The sequence below is a fragment of the Onychostoma macrolepis genome, chromosome 09 (genome assembly GCF_012432095.1).
Source record: "Onychostoma macrolepis isolate SWU-2019 chromosome 09, ASM1243209v1, whole genome shotgun sequence".
NCBI classification, from domain to species: domain Eukaryota; kingdom Metazoa; phylum Chordata; class Actinopteri; order Cypriniformes; family Cyprinidae; genus Onychostoma; species Onychostoma macrolepis.
In genome coordinates, this window is record NC_081163.1 from 2,355,227 (window position 1) to 2,377,755 (window position 22,529).

At 35.5% G+C, this 22,529-nt stretch overlaps 3 protein-coding genes across 6 annotated transcripts in view; 1 reads left to right on the forward strand and 2 right to left on the reverse strand.

Annotated features, from left to right (window-relative positions):
* Positions 1-1,385: 1,385 nt before the first annotated feature.
* Positions 1,386-8,676, reverse strand: cnmd (chondromodulin). Its single transcript, XM_058788249.1, has 7 exons — positions 8,636-8,676; positions 8,408-8,542; positions 6,211-6,306; positions 6,056-6,130; positions 4,708-4,843; positions 3,097-3,248; positions 1,386-2,033 (listed from the first exon to the last, which is right to left on the reverse strand). Exons 1-7 carry the CDS (start codon positions 8,666-8,668, stop codon positions 1,809-1,811), a joined length of 852 nt encoding a protein of 283 aa, XP_058644232.1. The 5' UTR covers positions 8,669-8,676; the 3' UTR covers positions 1,386-1,808.
* The window catches only part of pcdh8 (protocadherin 8), a 55,817-nt gene continuing 36,541 nt past the window's right edge, over positions 3,254-22,529 (forward strand). The window contains exons 1-5 of one of the 4 annotated variants that reach the window (XM_058788244.1): positions 3,254-3,324; positions 4,680-4,849; positions 13,641-13,721; positions 14,865-15,006; positions 16,213-16,334. The gene's annotated coding sequence lies outside the window, so the exon portion shown is untranslated. Of the gene's footprint in view, positions 3,325-4,679; positions 4,850-13,566; positions 13,722-14,836; positions 15,007-16,212; positions 16,335-22,529 lie in introns of those variants that run through there. The other 3 variants (XM_058788246.1, XM_058788245.1, XM_058788247.1) reach the window with 3 other exon arrangements.
* Positions 12,950-20,380, reverse strand: si:ch211-199f5.1 (protocadherin-8). Its single transcript, XM_058788199.1, has 3 exons — positions 17,963-20,380; positions 16,082-16,277; positions 12,950-13,703 (listed from the first exon to the last, which is right to left on the reverse strand). The coding sequence occupies exons 1-3, from the start codon at positions 20,378-20,380 to the stop codon at positions 13,351-13,353; spliced, it is 2,967 nt and encodes a 988-aa protein (XP_058644182.1). The 3' UTR covers positions 12,950-13,350.

A 22,529-nucleotide genomic window follows, 5' to 3' on the forward strand; every position in this document is an offset into this window, starting at 1 on the left:
GATGAGAATTTCTCCTCATTAGCGTGATCGTGCGAAAACAGCGTTACGGGCGCAAAAAGCGTCTTTGAAATGTGCTTCATACATCATTAAATCTAAATCGCTCTTACTGCTTTTGGAACTTTGTGTCCTGCCTGTTTGTGGAAAAACAATAAATAATGAATAATAAATAAATAAATGAAGACAGAGACCAGACAGCCTTCAAATTACTGAAGTGGATAAGGTCGTTTTTATATTTGAAATATCATATTTTATTTAGATGACTTTTGCAGTCACTGTAGCACAGGACTCATGTTAGTTTAAGATGATGAAGATGCAGCGAGAGAGAGACAGAAACTTCTCTCCACAGATATGCCGTGGGATCCAAAAGAGTACAATGCCTCTGCTTTAGTACATTTTCATTGCAATTTATTGTCAGCATCACAATTTGAGTGACAAATCTGACTGTACAAAAAATGCATGAACAATGTCACTCGTTTACTTGGAAAGTAGAGCACAATCTGACATGGTTCTGCTTCATTTTGCATTTCTTTCTAAAATCCCCAATTTTTTTTCCTAAATTTAAATGGAAAAGAAGATTTTCACTGTGGCCTCATTCTTCTGAGCCTCATATGTCTAAAACAAAGCGATGTGCTCTTCATTTCAAACCTGAAAGTATACTGTGGGAGGAAAGTTGACATAAACATACACTAAAACCATTTAAGAATAGCTCAGAAGGTGTTTGCTTTTCTCTTTTTTTAAGGTGTAGTACGTTTAAATCTTGCTGTACATACCATTTAATATCTCAGTGGGTAAATTCATGGATTAGCCAAATGATTACTAGCAAACCAAGCCTAAGCTTAATGAGTTATTAATGCCTACGCAGAGGATTTTGTGAAATTAGGTTGAAACTCTTAGACACAAGATGATATTAGGTTCATCCAACTCAGTACTTGTTAATTGCCTGGAGGCTGTGGAAATGTATTTTACAGTTTGCATTTGAATAAATGCAATGCAAATATTTATTTTCATGTAAAACTGAAGTATGTGATTTCTGTGCCACTTGCAATACCAAACAGATTTGCAAAAATAATGACTGTACCAACCAAACACTGTCTTCCGTCGTATTTCCAATTGCATTTTCCATTTGTTTGGTTCCTGTAGTGGCTCACAAGACACATTTAAGTGTATATAACTCAAAAACATCTTTTAATAGCCCTGAAAACATCTGTCTGTTACTCAAAACTATATAAAACATATTAAAACACATATTGTGTTCCATAAGTTACATTGGAGGTTTACTTTTGTTGAAAATACATTGAAAATACATTGCAAAACCCATATTCGTCAAATATGATTTTGAGTAGGGCATGAACTTGAATCAATGCATGTCTCAAAATCTCTTTTATTGCATGTATTTTACAGTTTGCATTTTAATAAATGCAATGCAAATATTTATTTGCATGTAAAGCTGTTGTTTTCCTTTACCGCTTGCGACCAAACAGAATTGCAAAAATAATCAAACATCTTCTACTGGATTTCCAATTGCAGTTTTGTTTGGTTCCTGTAGTGGCTCAGAAATAAAGCACTGCACATTTAAGTGTGTACAATTCAAAAAGCATATTTTAATAGTCCTAAAAACACATGTCTGTTATTCAAAACTATATATTTCAACTATTGCTAGGTTAAAGTTTATGTGTATATCCATGTCTGACTTTCTTCCATTACATTGGAGGTTTACTTTTGTTGAAAATGCCTCATTATACTTCAGTTGGAACCTTAAGGGCAAATCGACTGTGCCTTCAGCTGGTGACCAGCAGAAACACGAGAGCTTACACGAGACCCAGCACGCGGGCTGCCCACCAGCGGCATGGCATGATGACCCTGCAAACCTGCCGACAGCCGTGGTAGTTGTAGGGCCACGGCCAGTAGCCCCCGTAAGGCTCACATACCCGCTCGCAATGGGTGTAACTGCGATGACATTCTGTGCAGCAAATGCCACGATGGTCCAGCATGGGATCGAACACCATGTGGCTCTCCGAACCCTCCTGATTCCGCTGGAGAGAGAAGAGAAGAGAAGAGAAGAGAAGAGGAGAGGAGAGGAGAGGAGAGGAGAGAAGAGAAGAGAAGAGAGAAGAGAAGAGAAGAGAAGAGAAGAGAAGAGAAGAGAAGAGAAGAGAAGAGAAGAGAAGAGAAGAGAAGAGAAGAGAAGAGAAGAGAAGAGAAGAGAAGAGAAGAGAGATGGTGAGCGGAGCGCTGCTAAATTATTTCAGTGGGGCAGCAATTCTGGTTCACTTGGAGCTTGTTTTAAAAACGTATTATTTCTATGTACGATTATATGTTAGTCTTGTGCTTTAGTTTGTACTGAGCAAAAGGTTGGAGTCAGTATTCTTTACGTTTTTGAAAGAAGTCTGTTATGCTCATCAAGGAATGTGATTCACAATTGTGAAATGTTATTACAAAAATACAGGAAAAACAGGAATATTCTGAAATATTGCAACAATTTAAAATAGCTCTTTTCTGTGTGAATCTATGTTAAAATGTCATTTATTTCTGTGACGCAGCACTGAATTTTCAGCATCATTACTCCAGTCTTCAGTGTCACATGATCTTCAGAAATCATTCTAATATACTGATTTACTGCTCAACAAACATTTCTTATTATTATCAATGTTGAAAACAGTTGTGCTGCCCAATATTTTTATGGAAACGGTGATACATTTTGTATTCTTTGATACAGCATTTATTTGAAACAGAAATCTTTTGTAACATTATAAATGTCTTTAATGCCACTTTTGGTCAATTTAACTCGCGATTCCCACAAAATATCAAGTAGCAAAAATGGTAATAATTAAATTAATTAAAATAATATTAAATAAATTAAAAATATGTTCAAAATTGTAATATTAAAAGCAGCAAAAATGGTTATATTAACATAGAAAAGAGTTCTTTTAAATTGTAATAATACTTCACAATATCACTGTTTTTACTGTATTTTTGATCAAATAAAGGCAGCCTTGGTGAGAAGAAGAATCTGAATTATTCCAAACTTTTGACTGGTAGTGTGTGTATATTTCTAGCATGTTTATGCATTACTTTAATAATGAAGGCATTGCTCACATGATAAGGGTTTTCAGGGTTATAATCGGGCCCCGTCGGCTGCTCATCTTCTCTGGCTGAACTCGTGGAGTTTCGACGTCTCGCCTGTTGTCGATTTAATCCACCTGTATTCTGCCGCCTCACTCGCGACACACTTCTCCTCTTCCTCAATGCTTCAGAAACAGCCAGCAGAGATGGAGAGTCAAGATAAGCAGCATTGAAGAGCGAGGCATTTCTGAGCTTTAGATGGTAATCACCGCTTCATTCACAAATGTCACGGTCAGTGTGTAATGGCCATCGAATGTGGATCTGTTTTGCATTAAATATCCCACCTGGGATCAATAAAATGTATGTATTTGTATCTAAAAAAAACATGTTCATGTGCTGTATGAACTCAGCAAACAGGAAACATTCTCAGAACATTCTGGCAAGGTTCTCTTAAAGTAACCTTCTTCTAGTAATGGTAATACAACGTTCATTCGAAGTTATCTGGTCTTTAATAATGTTCTCAAAATGTTTGCACAAAAACGTTATTTATACATTGTTCATGGAACGATTTTTTTTCTGAAACGTTTACGTTGTCTAATGTTTTTTTTTAAACTTTACTACTAGCTACTTTTTAAAACATTCAACATTCAAAAATGTTCCAATAATGTTTGTAAATGTCAAAAAACGGAATGTTGTTTGCTAACTTTTGCATGTTATTACTTGTTTCAGAACGTTCAGAGAACATTCAAAACTAATGTTTCCATATGTTATACATTTTTTGAATGTCCAGAGAATATTCAGAAATAATGTTTTCATATTTAATGGGAATATTCTCAACTAACAATAGTATTTATTCCGTGTATGCTTTGTTTCTGTCTCAGTGTGTTTTCACCATGACCTAGTTTCTCAGTCTGATTAATCATTCTGTTCACCTGTTGCCTCGTTAATTAACTCATCAGTTCCTTTGTTTGCTTTGTGTACTTAAACCCTTAGTTCTTCCTTTGTTGGTCTGTTCTCGTTGGTTATTGTGTTTGGTATGTGTCTCTGAGTTTGTTATTAAAGTCTATTTCCAGTTATTCTTCTCCATTGTGCGAGTGAGTTATACTACCAAAATGTTACACTATGTTTTGCAAATATCCCAAGATGTTATGAATGCTCTCTGAACTTTCAATATGTCCAGGTTTTAAAATAAGTTTTTTCTTGTTTATGCAAACGTTAAGGGAACTTCCGTTTCGCAAACATTGAGAATGTTGCTTTTGAATATTCTCTAAACATTCTGAAACAAATAGTAACATTAAAAAAAAAATGTTAGTTGAAGGTATAACCAAAATGTTTCAGAAAAAAAACATTCTATGCATGAACAATGTTGTTGTGCTAACATTTGAGAACATTATTAAATACCACATAACTATATTCTATTAACGTTACTGGAAGAATGTTTGCTCATTGCTTTGAGAGAACCTTGCCAGAACGTTTTCAGTTAGCTGGGATAGTGTTGCGTGGCTTGATGAATGGCATTATGTAGCTTATACTGAACTATTAATCATACAATATAAAAAGCAATACTTTCTCATAGTATTAACTTGCACTTCATCATTGCTCTTCATGTGTTGCAGGTTTATTAATGGAAATGCAATGAAGCACCTCTGGAGTTTGCAGGATGATGCCAGTAAATGGGAAGATCTCCGCAGAATCTCAGTATTTCAGGGCTCAGAAAACTGACGTCCTTCAGTGGTTCTTCAGATGCGATCCAGACCAGAGACCCCACATCAGATTTCTCCTATTGGTAATTAAAACACAACGCTTGACTGAACACTGAAACCTGAAACTTCCAGACTAAAAGATTTATTTTGCAAGTTTAATGTGGATATACAATGATTTTATGGATGGGTGTATTTAATAATAGAAATTAGAATTAGAAATTTAATAGAACTGATAGAATATAATTATTAATAATTATAAAAATGTAATCATTTAATAATAGAAAATGTATTTAATAATAATAATAATAAAAAAAGACTTTTGAATTGCTGTTAATGAAAATGCTTTTTGCACACAAAACCAGCTAAACCTTAAAGTCCCGTTCAAACCAAACACTATAATTATAATGATAAAGATATACAGTACTTCTGAAAGATATGGAAGCTTGATTCCGCCACAGAATAAAAAAAATAATAAATTATTTTATTTATTTCTATCTCGCTATTCTGACTTGAGTTCTGAGTTTACATTTCGTCACTCCACTTTCATCTATAATGAAATCACTTTCATGTTGTTTTTTTCCAGCTGATGAACAATAAAAACATTGACAGCCAATCAGAATCCATTCTACTTTAATGAGCTTGAGTATTTAAAGTGGCAGACGACAAAACTGCAGTGTGGGCTTATAATAAACATAACATTATTGTGCGTTGGTGTGGACACTAATAGTTAATCGCTGTCTTTTTAGTTATCATTTTCAGTGTTAATGGCTTTTAACTCCTTGATCCTGACATAAACGCATTATGAGTCTGGGGGCGGGGCTATCCATGTGACAGACAGCAGATGGGGGCGTGGCCAGGAAAGCGGTATAAAATTCTGTTTAGTGAAGCTGATGATGCCAAAATTACACACTTTGGCTATAAGCAAACATTTTGAGATGAAAAATCTGTGAAGAGTTTGATCAACTTTATACATGTACTGTATTCACAGTTACAACTAATTACCTTTCATTTAGCTTGATAAACATTCCCCAATTTAGTCTCATTTATATGATTTATATTCATGTAGCAGATGCTTTTATCTGAGGTTTACGAAACACGATGGACATGTAGATTAATTTCTGCAGGACTATTTTTAGACATCATCAATTTCATTCAAATTTCATCAAAGTCAAATGCAGATATGGTCAGAATAGCCAATGTATAGTTAATAAATGAAACCTGAGTCTGATTTGTAGAATGAAGCATGTGGGCAAAAGAAAGACTTTAATGGTGATTATATTGTTTCTCACCTCAGAAAGTTCAGATCTGACTTGTGATTTGATGTAACACTTCTCTTTTCCAGGAAACTTGACTGCTGTAATGCCCTGTAAAAGAGTGAAAATAAATGAGTTATTTTATGAGCAGCTCTGAAATTAGATGAATGGGTTAATCATGTGCTACTCACGGCTTTGAAGTCTTGAACTTCCACAATTTTCCCATCTCCAGCATCTGAATCGTCTTCTATCTTTATATCGATGTTACTGTAGTGAGCGCTGATCGCCTGTCCACATGAACATACCAGAGTTAAGTTTGTTTTTTTACATTAAATTAAAACAAGATAAATATCCGCATATGGGCTCAGAAAAATAAACTTAATTGAAAGGGTATACAAGATTATTTTTCTTGCCCCATTGGCAGATATTTGTTCTTCTTTTAAGAAAAAAACTCACTTAATTTTGGAGCATTTTTTCAGAAAACAAGACTTAATATCTTAGGTCATTTTACTTCTCTGGTAAATGTATCTTTATTTAAGAATGTTGAATTTTTACTGGGAAAAAAAAGACAAAAATATTAAATTAGAAAATTATTTTTGAAGTGTGTGTTATTTGAAAAAAATAAAAATAAATGTAAACTCTGAAATAAAATAGAATATAAAAATAAAGGAAAATTAATATTACACAGACATAAATAAAAATAATAATAATGGTAAAAATGACAAAAATTAACTAATATTAAAATGAATAGAAATAAAATATGTAAAACCGTTTATTTCCACTATTATTTCAATCATTTCTTATGTTGCTTTAGTTTAACTTTATGTACAAGAATAACTAAAACTAAAACATAAATAAAATTTATAAAAACTATATAGACATTTAAAAAAAAAAAAAATGGTGTGTGTGGTTATAAAAAGTATTTTAAAAATAAAAATTTTAACAATTTTCAAATTTTAAGGTTAAAAATATTTTTTTATATTTAAAAAAAAAAAAAAATGTCAAAACACAACAAAACTAATTTAAAAAACTAAACAATTTTAAAAACGAATAAATTAATATAAATAAAATGTAAAAAAATAAATAAATATTTAAGCTAGTTGCTAAGGCAACACTTCTCATTTATAAATAAAATGATTAAAAACTATATATAGACACATACTCTCCCCCCCCCACCCCGAAAAAAAACCTACTAAAAATGGCAAAACACACAACAAAATGACTAAAACGTTAACTAAAATTTAAATGAAAATAAAAAATATAAAAATAAAAACTAATTCAAAATATTAATAAAAAATAAAGAAAACAATAATAAATGAATAAAATAATATCTCAAAATAACACTGCAACATACAAATATTACATATTTTAATCCAGTGGTTCTCATCAGGGAGAAATGATGCTAAATAAAAAAATAAAACTAACCATATAATCATGCATACTTGTCAAAAGGAGGAGAAAATGCTTCCAAAATAGAGTAAATTAGTATAAATAATAATTTGTGACATTTTTTTCTTTTGTACATTAATCAGTTTTGGGTTGCTACTTAATCTGCGTCCTGAAGCGAACCTACTGTAGTTGTGAACCACTGATTTAATCCATATAAAACATACTGTATAATATTGGTGCATTATTTTGTGCAGTGGTCCAGCAGGTGGTTTGCTCACGGGTGCAGCTCTTACTGGCCGTTTGTGTTTGCGTTGGGAAGTGATGCATGCTGATCTGTTTGCAGTGTTAACACTGCATGATTATAACCCAGCACACAGACCTCTTTGTTTGCCGTCTTTAACCTGGCGGATTTTTTTGAAATACCAGAGGTGCCTGAAATCAATGCACACTGATGGCTGCAAATGCAAACACGACGCTGCCTGCTTCATTGATCATTCCTGACACTTTGCTGAGACAAACTGCAATTTAAATATTCTCATTCCAACTCAGACCTACTGTGCTTTAAATATCGACACGTCTGTGCTATTGCATCAGCATGCATTTGAGAGCAAAACTGTGTGATTACGCAATGCGGAATATTAAAAATGTATACTTTAAACATAGAAGTGTTACAAAATCCCCCCGATGAATGCACGCATGCATGCAAATTAAACTCAAAACACAGAACAATTTGCTGCACATCAAGAAGAGCAAATAGTAAAATGTTTTTATTATTACGCAGTTAACTCGTCACAATCAATTCTGTCAGTCCACCTCATCAATAATGAACATTTTACTGCTTTGATTTGCCTTTAAGGAGTTCAAGTTTTAGCTTTAGTGGGCTGAATTTGATAGACGCTCCCAAAGGCGATATTTTTGTGTAGGAAGTTGCAGAACAGTTGCACTAATTTTGAGCCAAACTAGTTTAGACTACTGTACTGTCTGGTCTGAGATACTTACTTCTTTCTCGCTGACTTTCCACAAGTAAAAAGCTCCAATGCCTCCAAAGAGCAGCAGAACGGCGCCGGCGATGAAGGCTACGACCGCCGTCTTCTTCACACGCATAAACCCTCTGGGCTTCAAGCTACTGTAAGCCTTATTAAACGCACATCGTTGGATTATAGACATAAATCAAGTATATTAGATGCATAATGTGAAGTTTAAGCATAAAATGAAAGCATCTCATACCTCAAAAGGAACTTTTTCAGATGTTTCCTCCATGGCGTTCTGGCTTCTACTGAAAGCAGAGCTTTGTGACTTGGTGTAGCTTCTCTCGAGTTTCTGTCATGTAGGTGAGAGAGAGGAAAAATTCGGGCAAAATAAACAAGGTCCCGGAGAAACCCAAGCCTGGAATTCCTCTCCGGGGATTTTCTGTGGCCTGAGAAAACAGTGCTGAGACACACGCTTCAGACTATTCATGCACATTTCCAGTGAATCTGTGTAAATTGACAGGCAAAAAGAGGCCCGGTTTACCTGAACTCACTGGTGTAAATCTATGGGAACGCAACATTTATTTTTCAATTCAACAAAAGTCAAGCAAGTTCTTTAGTTTAACTAGGGCTGGATCTGTATAAGGTCTCATTCATGTACGCTAGCAGTCAAAAGTTTGGACACATCACTCATTTGCATGACTATTTCTCACTTTAAAATAACAGTAAACTAAATCGAGGTGTGACACAAATGAAGATTCTCTTATATTTCAACTTCTTCTTTGTCAAGTTTCCAGCTTTTTTCACTATGAACATTCATTAGCCAACTTCATCAGGTGCATCATGGGAAACATGCATGAGATAAACTAAAACTAAAATCATAAAAATGCATTTTTACTTGAACTATATTAACAATAAAAAAATAATAAAATAGAAATAAAATACACTCAGAAAGTCTTCCAGTTTTGTAGACATTCACACAGTCATTAGTCAGGTGGCAACACAGCATTTGACCAATGGATTTACAAGAAGTGTTTCAACATTGCATCAACTACTGATGAACACATTCATATTTATTTGAGTTATCACTCAGTAGGTTATTTAAGCATGTATTAATATGTATTATTGAAAGGCTTTTGTCTTTCAAACTCATTAAAATGCACAAATTCTCATTATTTCTTATTTGCAGACATTCTCAATCTTTTTGTCATCTGAACCTCTTTCACCTGATATATTTACTGTAAAGGGGTGGTCAATCAGCAATTCTGTAAAAGACAATATCTACCTTCGCATTGAAATTTGAGCATCGTAACTTTGCAGATGCTGCTCAAACAGCAACATTACACACTAACTAAAGTTAAAAAAAGTTAAATCATAATCAATGACCCCTTTAAGTACCCCTGAGATTTTAAAATTCATATTTTAATAATTAAGTATCACATTTGCATGCTCACAGTTCTCTGTCATATGGCGTGCAGGTAAACATAAAATATTTCTTCTTTTTTAGTAAGTGAATTATTTTGAATTTTGATTGCTATTTTAAAATTATTTATTTTAATTTGACATTTTTATGATTTAATTACATTTTTGCCTTTCATTAAACTCACAAACCCCCCGCAGTTCCCTTACGAACCTCAGTTTGGGAAACCTTGATGTAATATTATGTTTAATGCACTTCATGTTGTTAATTACAATGAAAGGAATATATTGTCTCACTCTTTATTTTTACATCATTATGTTACAAGATTATCCTGTTTAAATAAATGTGATAAACGAGTAAAGCCAAAAGTAATCTAAAAGTAATCTGATTATATTACCTAAAATGTGTAATGTAATGGATTACGTTACTGACTACAATTTTTGTCATGTAATTTGGCTGTTTTATGTTATGTTATGTTATGTTTGTGTTGTAATCAGTAACAGATAACAATTTGTAAGTACCGGTAATCTACCCAGCTCTGTGTGTGTGTATATATATATATATATATATATGTGTGTGTGTGTGTGTGTGTAGTGCCATGAAAAGGTTTTTGCCCCCTTCCTGTTTTTTTTTTTTTTTTTGCATATTTGTCACACTTAAAAGATTCAGATCATCAAACAAATTTTAATATTACACAAAGACAATGCAAGTAAATTCAAAATGCAGTTTTTTAAATGATGATTTCATTTAAACACACAGAACTGTGATTAAACACATTATTTTAGAAAGCTGAGGTAAGTTTCATTAGCCAAACCCAGGCCTGATTACTGCCAGACCTGTTGAATCAAGAAATCACTTAAATAGAACCTGTCTGACAAAGTGAAGCATGTTTAAAGAGCAACACATCACGCCACGATCTTAAGAAATTCAAGAACAGACGAGAAACAAAATAGTTGACATGTATCAGTCTGGAAAGGATTATAAAGCCATTTCTAAGGCTTTGGGACTCCAGCGAACCATGGTCAGAGCCATTATCCACAAACGGAGAAAACTTGGAACAGTGGTGAACCTTCCCAGGAAGTGGCCGGCCTACCAAAATTACTCCAAGAGCACAAAGACGACTCATCCAGGAGGTCATAAAAGAACCCAGAACAACATCTAAAGAACTGCAGGCCTTACTTGCCTAAATTACGGTCAGTGTTCATGATTCAACAATAAGAAAGGGACTGGGCAAAAACAGCATCCATGGGAGAGTTCCAAGGCAAAAGCCACTGCTGACCAAAAAGAACACAAAGGCTCGTCTCACATTTGCCAAAAAATATCTTGATTATCCCCAAGACTTTTGGGCAAATATTCTGTGGACTGATGAGACAAAAGTTGAACTTTCCATAAGCATTTCATAAAAAGAACATCATACCAACAGTCAAACATGGTGGTGGTAGTGTGATGGTCTGAGGCTGCTTTGAACCTGGATGACTTGCCATAATTGATGGAACCATGAATTCTGCACTCTATCAGAAAATCCTGAAGGAGAATGTCCGGCCATCAGTTTGTGACCTCAAGCTCAAGTGCACTTGGGTTACGCAGCAGGACAATGATCCCAAACACAGCAGCAAGTCCACCTCTGAATGGCTGAAGGAAAACAAAATTAAGGTTCTGGAGTGGCCAAATCAAAGTCTGGACTTACATCTGATTGAAATGCTGTGGCATTACCTTAAACAGTCCATTCACGCTCGAAAACCCTCCAATGTGGCTGAATTAAAACAATTCTGCAAAGAAGAGTGGGCCAAAATTCCTCCACAGCGATGTGAAAGACTCATTGCCAGTTTTCACAAATGCTTGATTGCAGTTGTTGCTGCAAAGGGTGGCACAACCAGTTATTAGATTTAGGAGGCAATTACTAGTGCCAGGCAGGTTTGGACAGCTTTTTTCCCTTAATAAATTAAACCATTATTTCAAAACTGCATTTTATATTTACTCTGGTTATCTTTGAATAATATTAAAATTAGTTTGATGATCTGAATCTTTTAAGTGTGACAAATATGCAAAAAGTAAAAAAAAAAAAAAAAAAAAAAAAATTTTTCACCATATATATTTTTTCTTTAATATTTCAGCTGATTGCCAGGGCAACACTTTTTATTTTCATTTAGTTTAACTTGATGTACTAAAATAACTAAAACTGAAGTAAAAATGAATAAAAAAGTATACAAGTATAATAATACAAGTATGCAAAAGAACTAATAACAAAAGACAAAAGCACACAACAAAATTACTAAAACTGTAACTAAAATGAAAATGGAAAATATAAAAATAAAAACTAATTCAAAATATTAATGAATAAAAATATATATTAATTGATAAAAAAAATATAAAATCTGAATTTTACATTTTTGAGAAAATTCAGTTGTAAGCATAATTTTATTTGTCTACAAAGCTAATATTCAAGAATTTAAACAGAAGCATGAAATATTTATGAGATGATAAATTATGTCTTTTGACTGGATTAGACAAGGATGCAAAACATTGTAGATGTAACATATTTTCTCATGTTTTCATTTCTTAAAATAGCATTTCATTTCTTTCTGCCAAAGTAGCGCCAAGGTCATGAGTTCGATTGCAACTGACTTGTATAACTGACAAATAACTTGTTCATTGTAAGTAAACGTTACAAAAGTGGTAACATTTGTAGCTTCATAAAATGACATTTTAAAGTGTTACAGTTTGTTACTCATCCATTTAACCTTTTTAATATAATGCAATTTGAAATTTTATAACAAAATTCAATTGTAAGCACAATTTATAATTGTCTGCAAAGGTAATTCAGACACCTAAAGATCGAACAGTTTTATAATCATAATGTTGTCTGAACTTTTGAATTGTTTTTGTCAAGGATTAAAAACATTGTAGATTTTACCAACTCAATTTATATTTATGAAATTAGAAGCCTTAAGAACCGTTTTAAGATGATAAATTATATCCATAATTTTGACTGGTTTTGTCAAAGATGCAAAACATTGTAGATTTTATCATAACTTATTTTATTTCTCATGATTTCATTTTTTAAAAAGAAACAACTTTGCTCAGTCTGAATAAATGTTATAAAAATGGTCATTTTTTTTAGCTTCAAAAATGACATTTAATGTGTGCTACAGTTTGTTACTCATCCATTTAACCTTTTAATATAATTCAAAAAATTATTCAGATGGCTTAAGATTATGTCCAAAATTATCAAGTATGCAAAACATTGTAGGTTTACAATAACTTATTTTATTCCTCATGTCCACATTTCTTAAAAAGAAACTTGTATAAGTAAACATTATAAAAGTGGTAACATTTGTAGTTTTAAAAAAATGACATTTAATGTGTTACATTTTGTTACAATGTGACTTACAAACAAACACAATCACATTATATTCATCCAAAACATGCTATGAAAAAAACAACAGGTAATATTGTTAAAAATATAATTTGTATATACAAAACATCAATGCAGTCAAAGATAATATGTACAGCAATATTATTACAGTATATGCCAGTATCAGACTGAGGTATCATCAGGCTTGTGTAAATCTGCCGGGACTCTCTGTGGCGATGGGTTTGGTGGAGTGTGTGAAGACTTGCATGTCTATATTCTCCGAGTCTTGTCTCCTCTGAGACTGTGGAGAGCAGATGTGAATGTAATCGTACTGACTCTGCTGATCTTCTGTAAGGCTGTGCAAGGCCACGCTTCTGTTGGTCTGAGTGTCGTAGCTGCTCCTCTGAAGCGTGGCCTGCGAGGACGGCCTCGTCCTTGAGAAGGTCGAGAGATGTCTGCTATTAACATTCCCGCTGGTTCTGCTCACAGACGGGCTCCAGCATCTGTCCGAGTGACCGAGGATCCTGCACTCGCTGGTGCAAGCCCACAGACCTGAGGAAACACACTCCGGTAAGCATTCGTACACAACTGCCACAAGAAAACCGCTAATTGCAACTTCTTAGCTCAATTCTGATTTTTTGAAATATCTTGCAGTATATAAGCTTCAGTCTAATCCAGTCAACAGCAATTTAGCAACTCTGACTTTACATCTCGCAATTATGATGGTTTTTCTCAGAATTCAAGTATGCATGTTTATATTTCATAGTAATTCAGACTTCTCAGAATTTTTAGTTTCTGGCAATTGTGAGAGAATCTCGTAATTTGGCTTTTTTCTTGGAATTCTGAGTTGAAATCTCACTGTTCAGACTTCTCTTCTCAGAATTGTGAGTTTCTTGCAATTTGTGACATATAAGCTCGCAATAAACTCTAACCAATCCAATCAACAGCATTTATGAGTTTACATTTTGCAATTGTTTCTTGTGATTTATTTCCCCCCCGGAATTCTGAGTTTATATCTCGTAATTTTGACTTTTTTTATTTAGAATTCTGAGTTTACATCTTTACATCTTTGAATTCAGATTTTTTTTAATTAAATAAAATTAAAAAATTGTGACTGAGTAATTGTGCCCTTTTTCCCGCAATTTATATTGTGAGTTTGTCTCACAATTCAGACTTTTCTTCTAAGAATCGCGACGTATAAATTCATCAAAAACTCAAAAAAGTTTTCACTTTTTTTCTTGCAGTTGTGATCTTAAATCTCACAATTCTGACTTTTTATCTCAGAATTGCACGTTCATATCTCACAATTGAAAATTATATATTTTACATCCCGCAATTCTGACGTTTCTTCTCAGAAATGCAGTTTATAAACTTATGTTATGTTGCAAGCCAGAATTGTGAGAAATAAACTAAAAATTGCAAGAAAAAGTTAACTTTCATAGATCTGAATCAAATACCTTCACTTTTCTTTTTCATCAGAAAATACGCTCGTTCGACTCTTAACGTGCTCAGATGCGTGTGACTCGTGCTATGCACACTGCTCAGCTCTATTAGTGCGTGTGTGATCGCTCAGGCTCTTTGTTTCCCATAGATTAGCGTTTAACAAAGCTGCACTAGAAATGAATCAAAACTGACCTTGAAGTGAAGCGATCCAATCAGCAGCTCATTAATCTGAGCACCTCTCTACTTTAACTTTGCCTCACTAATCCACAGGACACCTCGTCAACGCAACCATGATCCTGCAAAAAATAATTGCCCTGACAATCGTCTGCGTAAGAAGTCGTGCTACCAGCGACACTGCGTCTTTGTCTGTTTCGTTGCTGCACTGTTATCAAGAACACAAACGATCAGTTATGTAAGACTTACTTTCTAACTGTATAAACCTACAACTGTCTCCTCTCTCATTAGTCTAAGACCTATATCAATGCTCCAAATCCTCCAATTATTTTTGTTTTGCATCAGATCCTATTTTCAAGTAGTTTTGAAATTGAACAAGATTATTTGGAGGCAGGTATATATATATATATATATATATATATATATATATATATACGTATATTTGTATGTTTCTGTAGGTTTATATTCAAATTAGTGCTGTCAAATGATTAATCACGATTAATCGCATCCAAAATAAACGATTTTGTTTACATAATATGTGTGTACTGTGTAGATTTATTATGTATATATAAAGATACACACATACAGAATATATTTTGAAAATATTTACATGTATTTACATGTATATATTTATATAAATTATATCATGTATTAATTAATTTAATATATAAACATAACATATTTTTCTTAAATATATACATGCATGTGTCTGTTTATATATACTTAATAAATATACAGTATACAGCACACACACATACAGTAAATATACAGTACACACATTATGTAAACAAACTTATTTTGGATGTGATTAATCGCAATTAATCGTGTGACAGCACTAATTAAAATATGAAAATGTTTAGATAAAAGAATATGCTAAAATAAATACATATAGAAATATATGTAATATAATATTTATTTGTAATTACAAAAATATTTATGATATTAATATAAAAATAAACATTTAATATTTTTAATTTTTGCTTATAAGGTATTATTATATTATATTATTTATATGTATAAACATATTTAAATATTAATATAAAATTAAGAAAATATATACAAATTTATAATACCCTGCTAAATTATGAATATATATATATATATATATATATATATATATATATTTTTTAAGATAAAGGCAACTACTAAAACAAATAAACAAATATTATTATTATTATTATTATTATTATTATGAGAATTCTACAAAATATTAAATATATTACTGTTTTGGACATGTATATACATAAAAATATACAATAAAATATAGTATGTATAATAAATAGTTCTGAGTATGTCAGTCAGTTGATTCTAACCTTTATATGACGTGTAGTCTTTTTTGAGGCCTTCACTGATGTCAGAATCACTGTCATTAACATCACTGTCTCCTTTTCCGCTGTCTTTGCCGCTGATCTGTGGGTCTCTGACTGCGATGGTCATCATGGAGTTTCCTTTCCATACCGTGATGGGACGAGCGTTGTCTTTACCATAACCAGGCAAAGTGGAATATCCCTGCGAAAACACAAGAACCAAAGCTCATCCTCTCTGCTCTTCTGGAACGACATGATGGTGAGTAAATAATGACAGACTTTTCATTTTGTTGATAAACTACTGTTACTGTTGCTGTTAAGCACTCTTTTGTGTTCAGTCTGCACTATTTGATTAAATTTTTTGGGTATTCTGTATATACACATTGATCAGACAGATGTCTTTGACTGTTGCATTGCATGCTTGTTTTATTTCTGCATCCTGTTCCATGAACCTATTTATTTTAAAGACAGCTTACGACAAATAAAAACAGGTATATTTTGTAAAACACATTTAGAAACCCGTTCCATTGTGCTGCTTCTAGTTGTTTTGTAACACTTGTGACATGTGACCCCTGCGATCTGTCACATTGCTTTGCGCTACGTTTTTATTGTTGGTCTATTTACTAATAGTTTTTGGCCATTTGGTCACATCTCACTGTATTTTCAGTGCCTTCCGCTATAAGCACTGCATTTTTAAAACAACATATGAAGTTAAAAACAGATCATTAAAAAAAACAGTTTCAATTCCAATGTGTTCAATTGAGTTGGATCCCATTGTGCAAGTTTTAGCTGTTTTTAATGCAAGCAGTGCACTGTGTTTGTATGCCTCCTCCGGTCATTGCATCTCTGTTTTTCAGGGTTTCACACAATGAGTGTTATGTTTTTAAGACAACCTGTCAAGTTAAAAACTGATTGACCTGTTTTCTGTTTTATTCCTTTGCATCAGTCTCCTTTATTTTTATTTTATTTATTTATTTTATTTGATTTTAGCTTGTTGTCATGTGCATCAGACAAACATTTTTGGCTGTTGCATCACTGTTTTTAATATTCTTTTTTCTTTTTTTTTTTTACAAAGTGAGAATTGTATTTTTAACATGGGGTGTCAATTTAAGCAGTTAAATTCAGTGTTATTTCAGTATAATTGAGATGATGTTATAGTTTTTATTAATATTTGAATCAGTTTTTATTTTTTATGTTCTGTTTTCATTTTAAATTTAGATAACATTTTTATTTAATTAAAGTTTTAATTTGCGTGTGCTTTTGTAGTTTTTGTGTGCATATATATATATATATATATATATATATATATATATATATATATATATATGAGTTCATTTTAGTTATTTTAGTACATTGTTAAAATAAATTAAAATTAGAATTTTTATTTCAAGTAACAAAAATGCTTTTTTATGGTTTTAGATTTGTTCACTATAATAACTCTAAATTTGTTCCCAATCCTTCAGTTGTTACAACAATTTTTGCTCTTTTGCGCCATTTTATTTATTGTTGCAAACATATCATATGGACGTTTTTGAGCATTGCATTGCATCTCGCTTTTTTTGGTTGTCAATCTGCATTTTTTTTATTTTTTTTTATTATATGTAGGCTACATATATATGAGATGCACGTCTTTGTTCACTGCATTGTGCAAAGTTAACATTTAAAAAAATGTTTTGTTCCAGTCCTTTGCATTCCATATGCACTGTTTTGCATTGGCCTGTGCACGTGCATCAGATTAACGTCATTGGCTTTCATGTTTTGTGTCATTAGCATCGCTTTCGAGCCATGTGTTGTGTTCAGCTGTGCTCAGTCGAGCTGTTTTTGAATGCATGTCCTGTGTGAACGGCCCCTCAAACACACACACAGAAAGAAACAGTCACCACTTACATCTATTTCCCCTGCTACACTCCTATATTTGCTCTTGAAGGTCTGTGGGTTTTCGTTAAAAACTTCGGCCGTCGCCTGCACGCTGTTGTGTAGTTTCTCAGGCGTGCCGATGACGGTCGTGGAGTGAAATGCATGCGTGTCGAACACATTGGCAGTCTGGCTGGAGATCATCGACACGGCGTTGTGCTCTTTATCGTAAGGAATATCCACCGTGTCAGGAAGGTTAGCTTGTCTCTTCTGACCGTTTTTGCGACTTTTGCATAGTATGTACGATAAAATAGCCAAAAACAGCAGTGAGGAACTCGTCAAAGCCAAGATTAAAATAAGTGTCCATTGTTTAGGTTCGCCGTCCTCTCTTTCGTCGTAAAAATTGCCGTTTGAGGGCGCAGACTCGGTTACGGTGAAATGAATCGTAGCTGTTGAGGTTAGCGACGGGTGGCCATTGTCGTTAACCGTCACTAAGACTTTCCATAAGTCGTACTCGTCGTAAGCGATTTTGCGGTTGATGTATATTTCCCCCGTATTCGGATCGATGGCGAAACCGAAATCGCCTCCATCGTAGAGTTTGTAAGTGAGCTCTGCATTCAAACCGGCGTCTGAATCTTTCGCCGCGATTCGGGTCACGATATAACCGGGCGGCGCGTCTCTGGGAAGCTGGATTTCGGCAGATCCGTTGACGAGTGGCGGTTGCATTATCGAAGGTGCATTGTCGTTCTGATCTACTACTTTGATAATCAGTACAGCGTTGTTGTGAAGTTGCGGCCATCCTCGGTCGCTGGCCTGGACGCGAAGATCTAGCCGCTTTGTGACTTCGTAATTAAAACTTTGCAAGGCGTAAACGTTCCCCGCTTGATTCATAATAGCAAACCTGGAGACGCTGTTGGTGTCCGAGTCAAAAAGCTCATAGGTTATTTCCCCGTTAAGCCCAGAATCCTGATCGCTGGCTAAAATCGTAGTGATGTAGGTACCTGGAAGTTGATTCTCCTCAATGAAACCTTCATATATCTTAGCGCTGAATGTCGGCGCGTTGTCATTGACGTCTGTAAGCCGTATAATGTAATGAGTTACCGTGCGTAACGGCGGTACGCCGAAATCCTCAGCCACTACAGTCAAATTATACTCCGCGATCTTCTCTCTATCCAGAGGAGCCATCGTGACTATCGTGTAGCTCCCTTCATACGCTCTTTTAAGCCTGAAGTTTCCATGTCCACCGTTCAGAGTGCAGCTCACTTGCCCGTTAGCTCCAGTGTCCTTGTCTTTGATGCTGATTAAAGCCACCAGGATGTCTGGACCTGTAGCTTCGCTAACATGCGCAACGCCATCTGTTACTGACGTAATGGATGTGATGATGATTTCAGGCGGGTTGTCGTTCACATCTCTGATGTTGATGATGATTTTGCACATCGAGGGCACAGGATTGTGTCCTAAATCGCTGGCTTGCACGTCGATTTCATACGTGGTCTCGTCTTCGTAATCCACAGGGTTCTGCAAAGTCAAATGTCCAGTTTTGTAATCCAGTTTAAATAGTTGTCTGATCTTTGTTGTGACTTGTTTGCCAAATTCATAAACAACCTGTCCATTGAGACCTTCGTCCGGATCGACAGCGTTTAAGTCAAGCAGTAGCGAATCAACAGGGGTGTCCTCTGGCACATCCACAGAGTAATGGCTGTGGTCAAACAGCGGGCTGTTGTCATTAGCATCCTTCACTTTGACGGTGACATTAGTGGCGCCGCTTTTCGCCGGATTCCCGCCGTCTGCCGCCACGAGTTTGAGCGCGAAAAAAGCGCGGGATTCGCGGTCGAGCTCTTTGACAAGCACCAGCTCCGCATATTTAACCCCATCCACCCGCGTTATGACATCGACGCTAAAGTGAGCGTTCTCGCTCAGATGGTAGGTTTGGATAGAGTTAGAGCCCACGTCTGCGTCCTCGGCGGCGTCCAGCGCGACGCGCGTCCCAAGCGCCGCGCTCTCGGAGATCTCGACGGTGCAGTCGGTGCGCGGGAACACCGGTGAGTTGTCGTTTACGTCCAGCACTTCCACCTCGACGTGAAAGAGCTCAAACTGCTCGGCGGACACGAACGCGACGTCAAAAGTGATTACGCACCGCGGGTTGCGCTTGCAGATGCGTTCGCGGTCGACGCGCTCCTCCACGGTAAGCCTCCCGTCGCTTTCCCTGAATCGGATGAAGGAGCCGGTGGAGGGGCTCATGAGCTTAAACCTGATTCCGGGGAAAGTCCTGCGCGTTTTGTCCGGGGTCCAGGTTACATTGCTGGCTAGAGTTCCGATGACCGTCGGCGGTCGGACCTCCTCGTATATCTTATACCTCACCGTGCGTTCCTCAGAAACGACCTGTGACACAAGCGAAATGCATATCAGCGTACCTCCAAGTATCCGCGTGAATAAAAGTCCTCGCTCCATTTTAGCGCACCTGCGCGCGGAGAGAGTCGCGCTGTTCATCAGGTTCTCTGAACTGAAGCGCAAAGTCACTTGTTCCGCGCGCAGCTTCTTCTCTGACCCCTCCCGCGACAGACACACGCGCCAATGACATTTACAATGCACACGAATGACCAATACACCTTCACACAGGTCTGATGCACGCGGGAACGAACGCTTTATTCAATGCATTATAATGGAATTGAAGAGAATATTCAGTAGGACTCGGGCTTTGTGCGCGCATGTGGGGAGGGTGACAGGACAAAGAAAAAGACATTTCATTTTCTCTCTCCTGTTTGAATGGACAGGGAAGGACACCGATTTTTAATGATTTGGCTGCTGTAGAAACTTGAAATTGCTTGTTTGGCTGTCCTTTAGAATGGAAATATTAATTACATATATATTGCCATATGACCTAATTGGAGTCTGTTTTAAAGAAATGACTGGTTTTGAGTATGCATATGAGCTTAAAATGTCTCCAAAGGTGGACCGAACAGGCATTGCGTGAGACTGAGGATGGTGACGTGACATTTCTGTCCTCAAAAAATAATTTTCATCATTTGGATGAGCAGCACGTAACACTGATTGTGTCCAATGCACAGAGTATTTTTAGCAGTTTGAAGCAGATTGTCCTGCGCTGTGACCGTCCACATCATGAACTGTGAAATACAGAAATGCATCAGTGAACAGTGTGGATGGAAATGCTATTTATTGCTATGTTTGGACTACATTTCACTGTAATGTGCACCAGTATTATTGAGTCCTGTGGAGTAACTCATCAAATCTCTTTCTAAATGTGCATCTCTAGGGATCCTTGAAAATGTGGCTCAACAGGATGCAAGTAAGATAGTTTTCCAAACTTGTAAGTTAAGAAGAGGAAAAGTTGTGCCTCCTGCTATTCATTTAAGGTCTGTTTAACTCCCTCCATCTTCATTTATTCAGTCCTGTGGTGTTGCACCTCCCAAAATAGCCGAATCCCTTTAAACTTCTTCTAAAAGTACTTTAACAGCATTTTCAGATTGTCTTATTATTATTTATGTGCGTTGAGTTTTCACAGCCTCATTAATTGAGAGACTACAGGGAATGTGTGCTTTATAAAAATTAATTTGTCACACTGCGGGGCCATAGAAATGAAAGTGAAACGTTGATTAAAAGTGGTGAAAAAAATGCACTTTTCCACATTCTCACAATCTGTCTGCCTTCCTCATCCGTCCATCTCTTATCACGAATCTCTCAAAGCAGAACTATAATGTATTCATCTTTAATCTAAATCCAAATCTTGCCCACCGGGTGAAAGTCTCCAGACGCAAGCCTGGATCTCAGTCTGGTTTTGGCCAGTTGTTAAACTCGGAAAATTGCAGTCAGATGTGCGAAGTGCTTCTAAATATTTCATGAATTTATCGTACGCACCTATCAACCGGCGGTAAAATTTATTCCAAACATTCCAGATGATATTTCGCAGAAAGCACTACATTTCTTTGGAAGTTCAGGGCAATCTTTTGTGCTTTCAAATGAATCCGAGAGGCTGAAAAGAGGTTTTTGTAGGGGGGAAAAAATGCTGTGCAACTGTTTGAGAGGAGATAGGGATTCCAAATTCATAGTCCGCTCACAGACATAATTCCATTTTTAATAGGATTCTAAATGCATTTGGTTTCAGGGGATATCTTTTTGCATTTTCAAGTTTGCTAATCACATCCGTCTATGACATGCTTCAAGAAATGGCACGGAAGTCGACACATAAAACTAGGCACGGGCTTCATAAAGGTTTGAAATGGGGATAGAATTATACGCCGGCGATGCCCACAGTTGGCTGATTAGTGTTCTTGCGGGAGATGATTTTAAGATTCCTTCTGGACACAGTAGTGTCTCTCTCTCCGGGGGAAACCGAGCCTTTCTGTGAACAGCATTAAGATTTGCAACATTTGGGGAAAATGCCACGAGAATTGTGTTTGCCAGTCTTCAGTGGCAGCTCTGATGATTACATTGAGAGAAAGAGAGAGAGATAGAAGGAAAATATATCCGTGACCTTTGCCTTATCAAGCGTTCCATGTAAACATTTAGTTTAATGGCATTTGAATGCATGCATTTTCACGTAATGCACTTTATACAAGATTGCTTGCCCTTTCTCCTTATG

Coding starts and splice junctions, on each gene's coding strand:
- cnmd (XM_058788249.1), bottom strand. CDS start 8,668: ATGGAGGAAACATCTGAAAAAGTTCCTTTTGAG. Junction 6,307..8,407: donor GGAAAGTCAGCGAGAAAGAA/GTAAGTATCTCA, acceptor TCATGTGGACAG/GCGATCAGCGCTCACTACAG. Junction 4,844..6,055: donor TCAGATCTGAACTTTCTGAG/GTGAGAAACAAT, acceptor AATTACCAATAG/GAGAAATCTGATGTGGGGTC.
- si:ch211-199f5.1 (XM_058788199.1), bottom strand. CDS start 20,380: ATGGAGCGAGGACTTTTATTCACGCGGATACTTGGAGGTACGCTGATA. Junction 16,278..17,962: donor GTGTAGCAGGGGAAATAGAT/GTAAGTGGTGAC, acceptor GTGTTTTCGCAG/GGATATTCCACTTTGCCTGG. Junction 13,704..16,081: donor AGACTACACGTCATATAAAG/GTTAGAATCAAC, acceptor GTGTTTCCTCAG/GTCTGTGGGCTTGCACCAGC.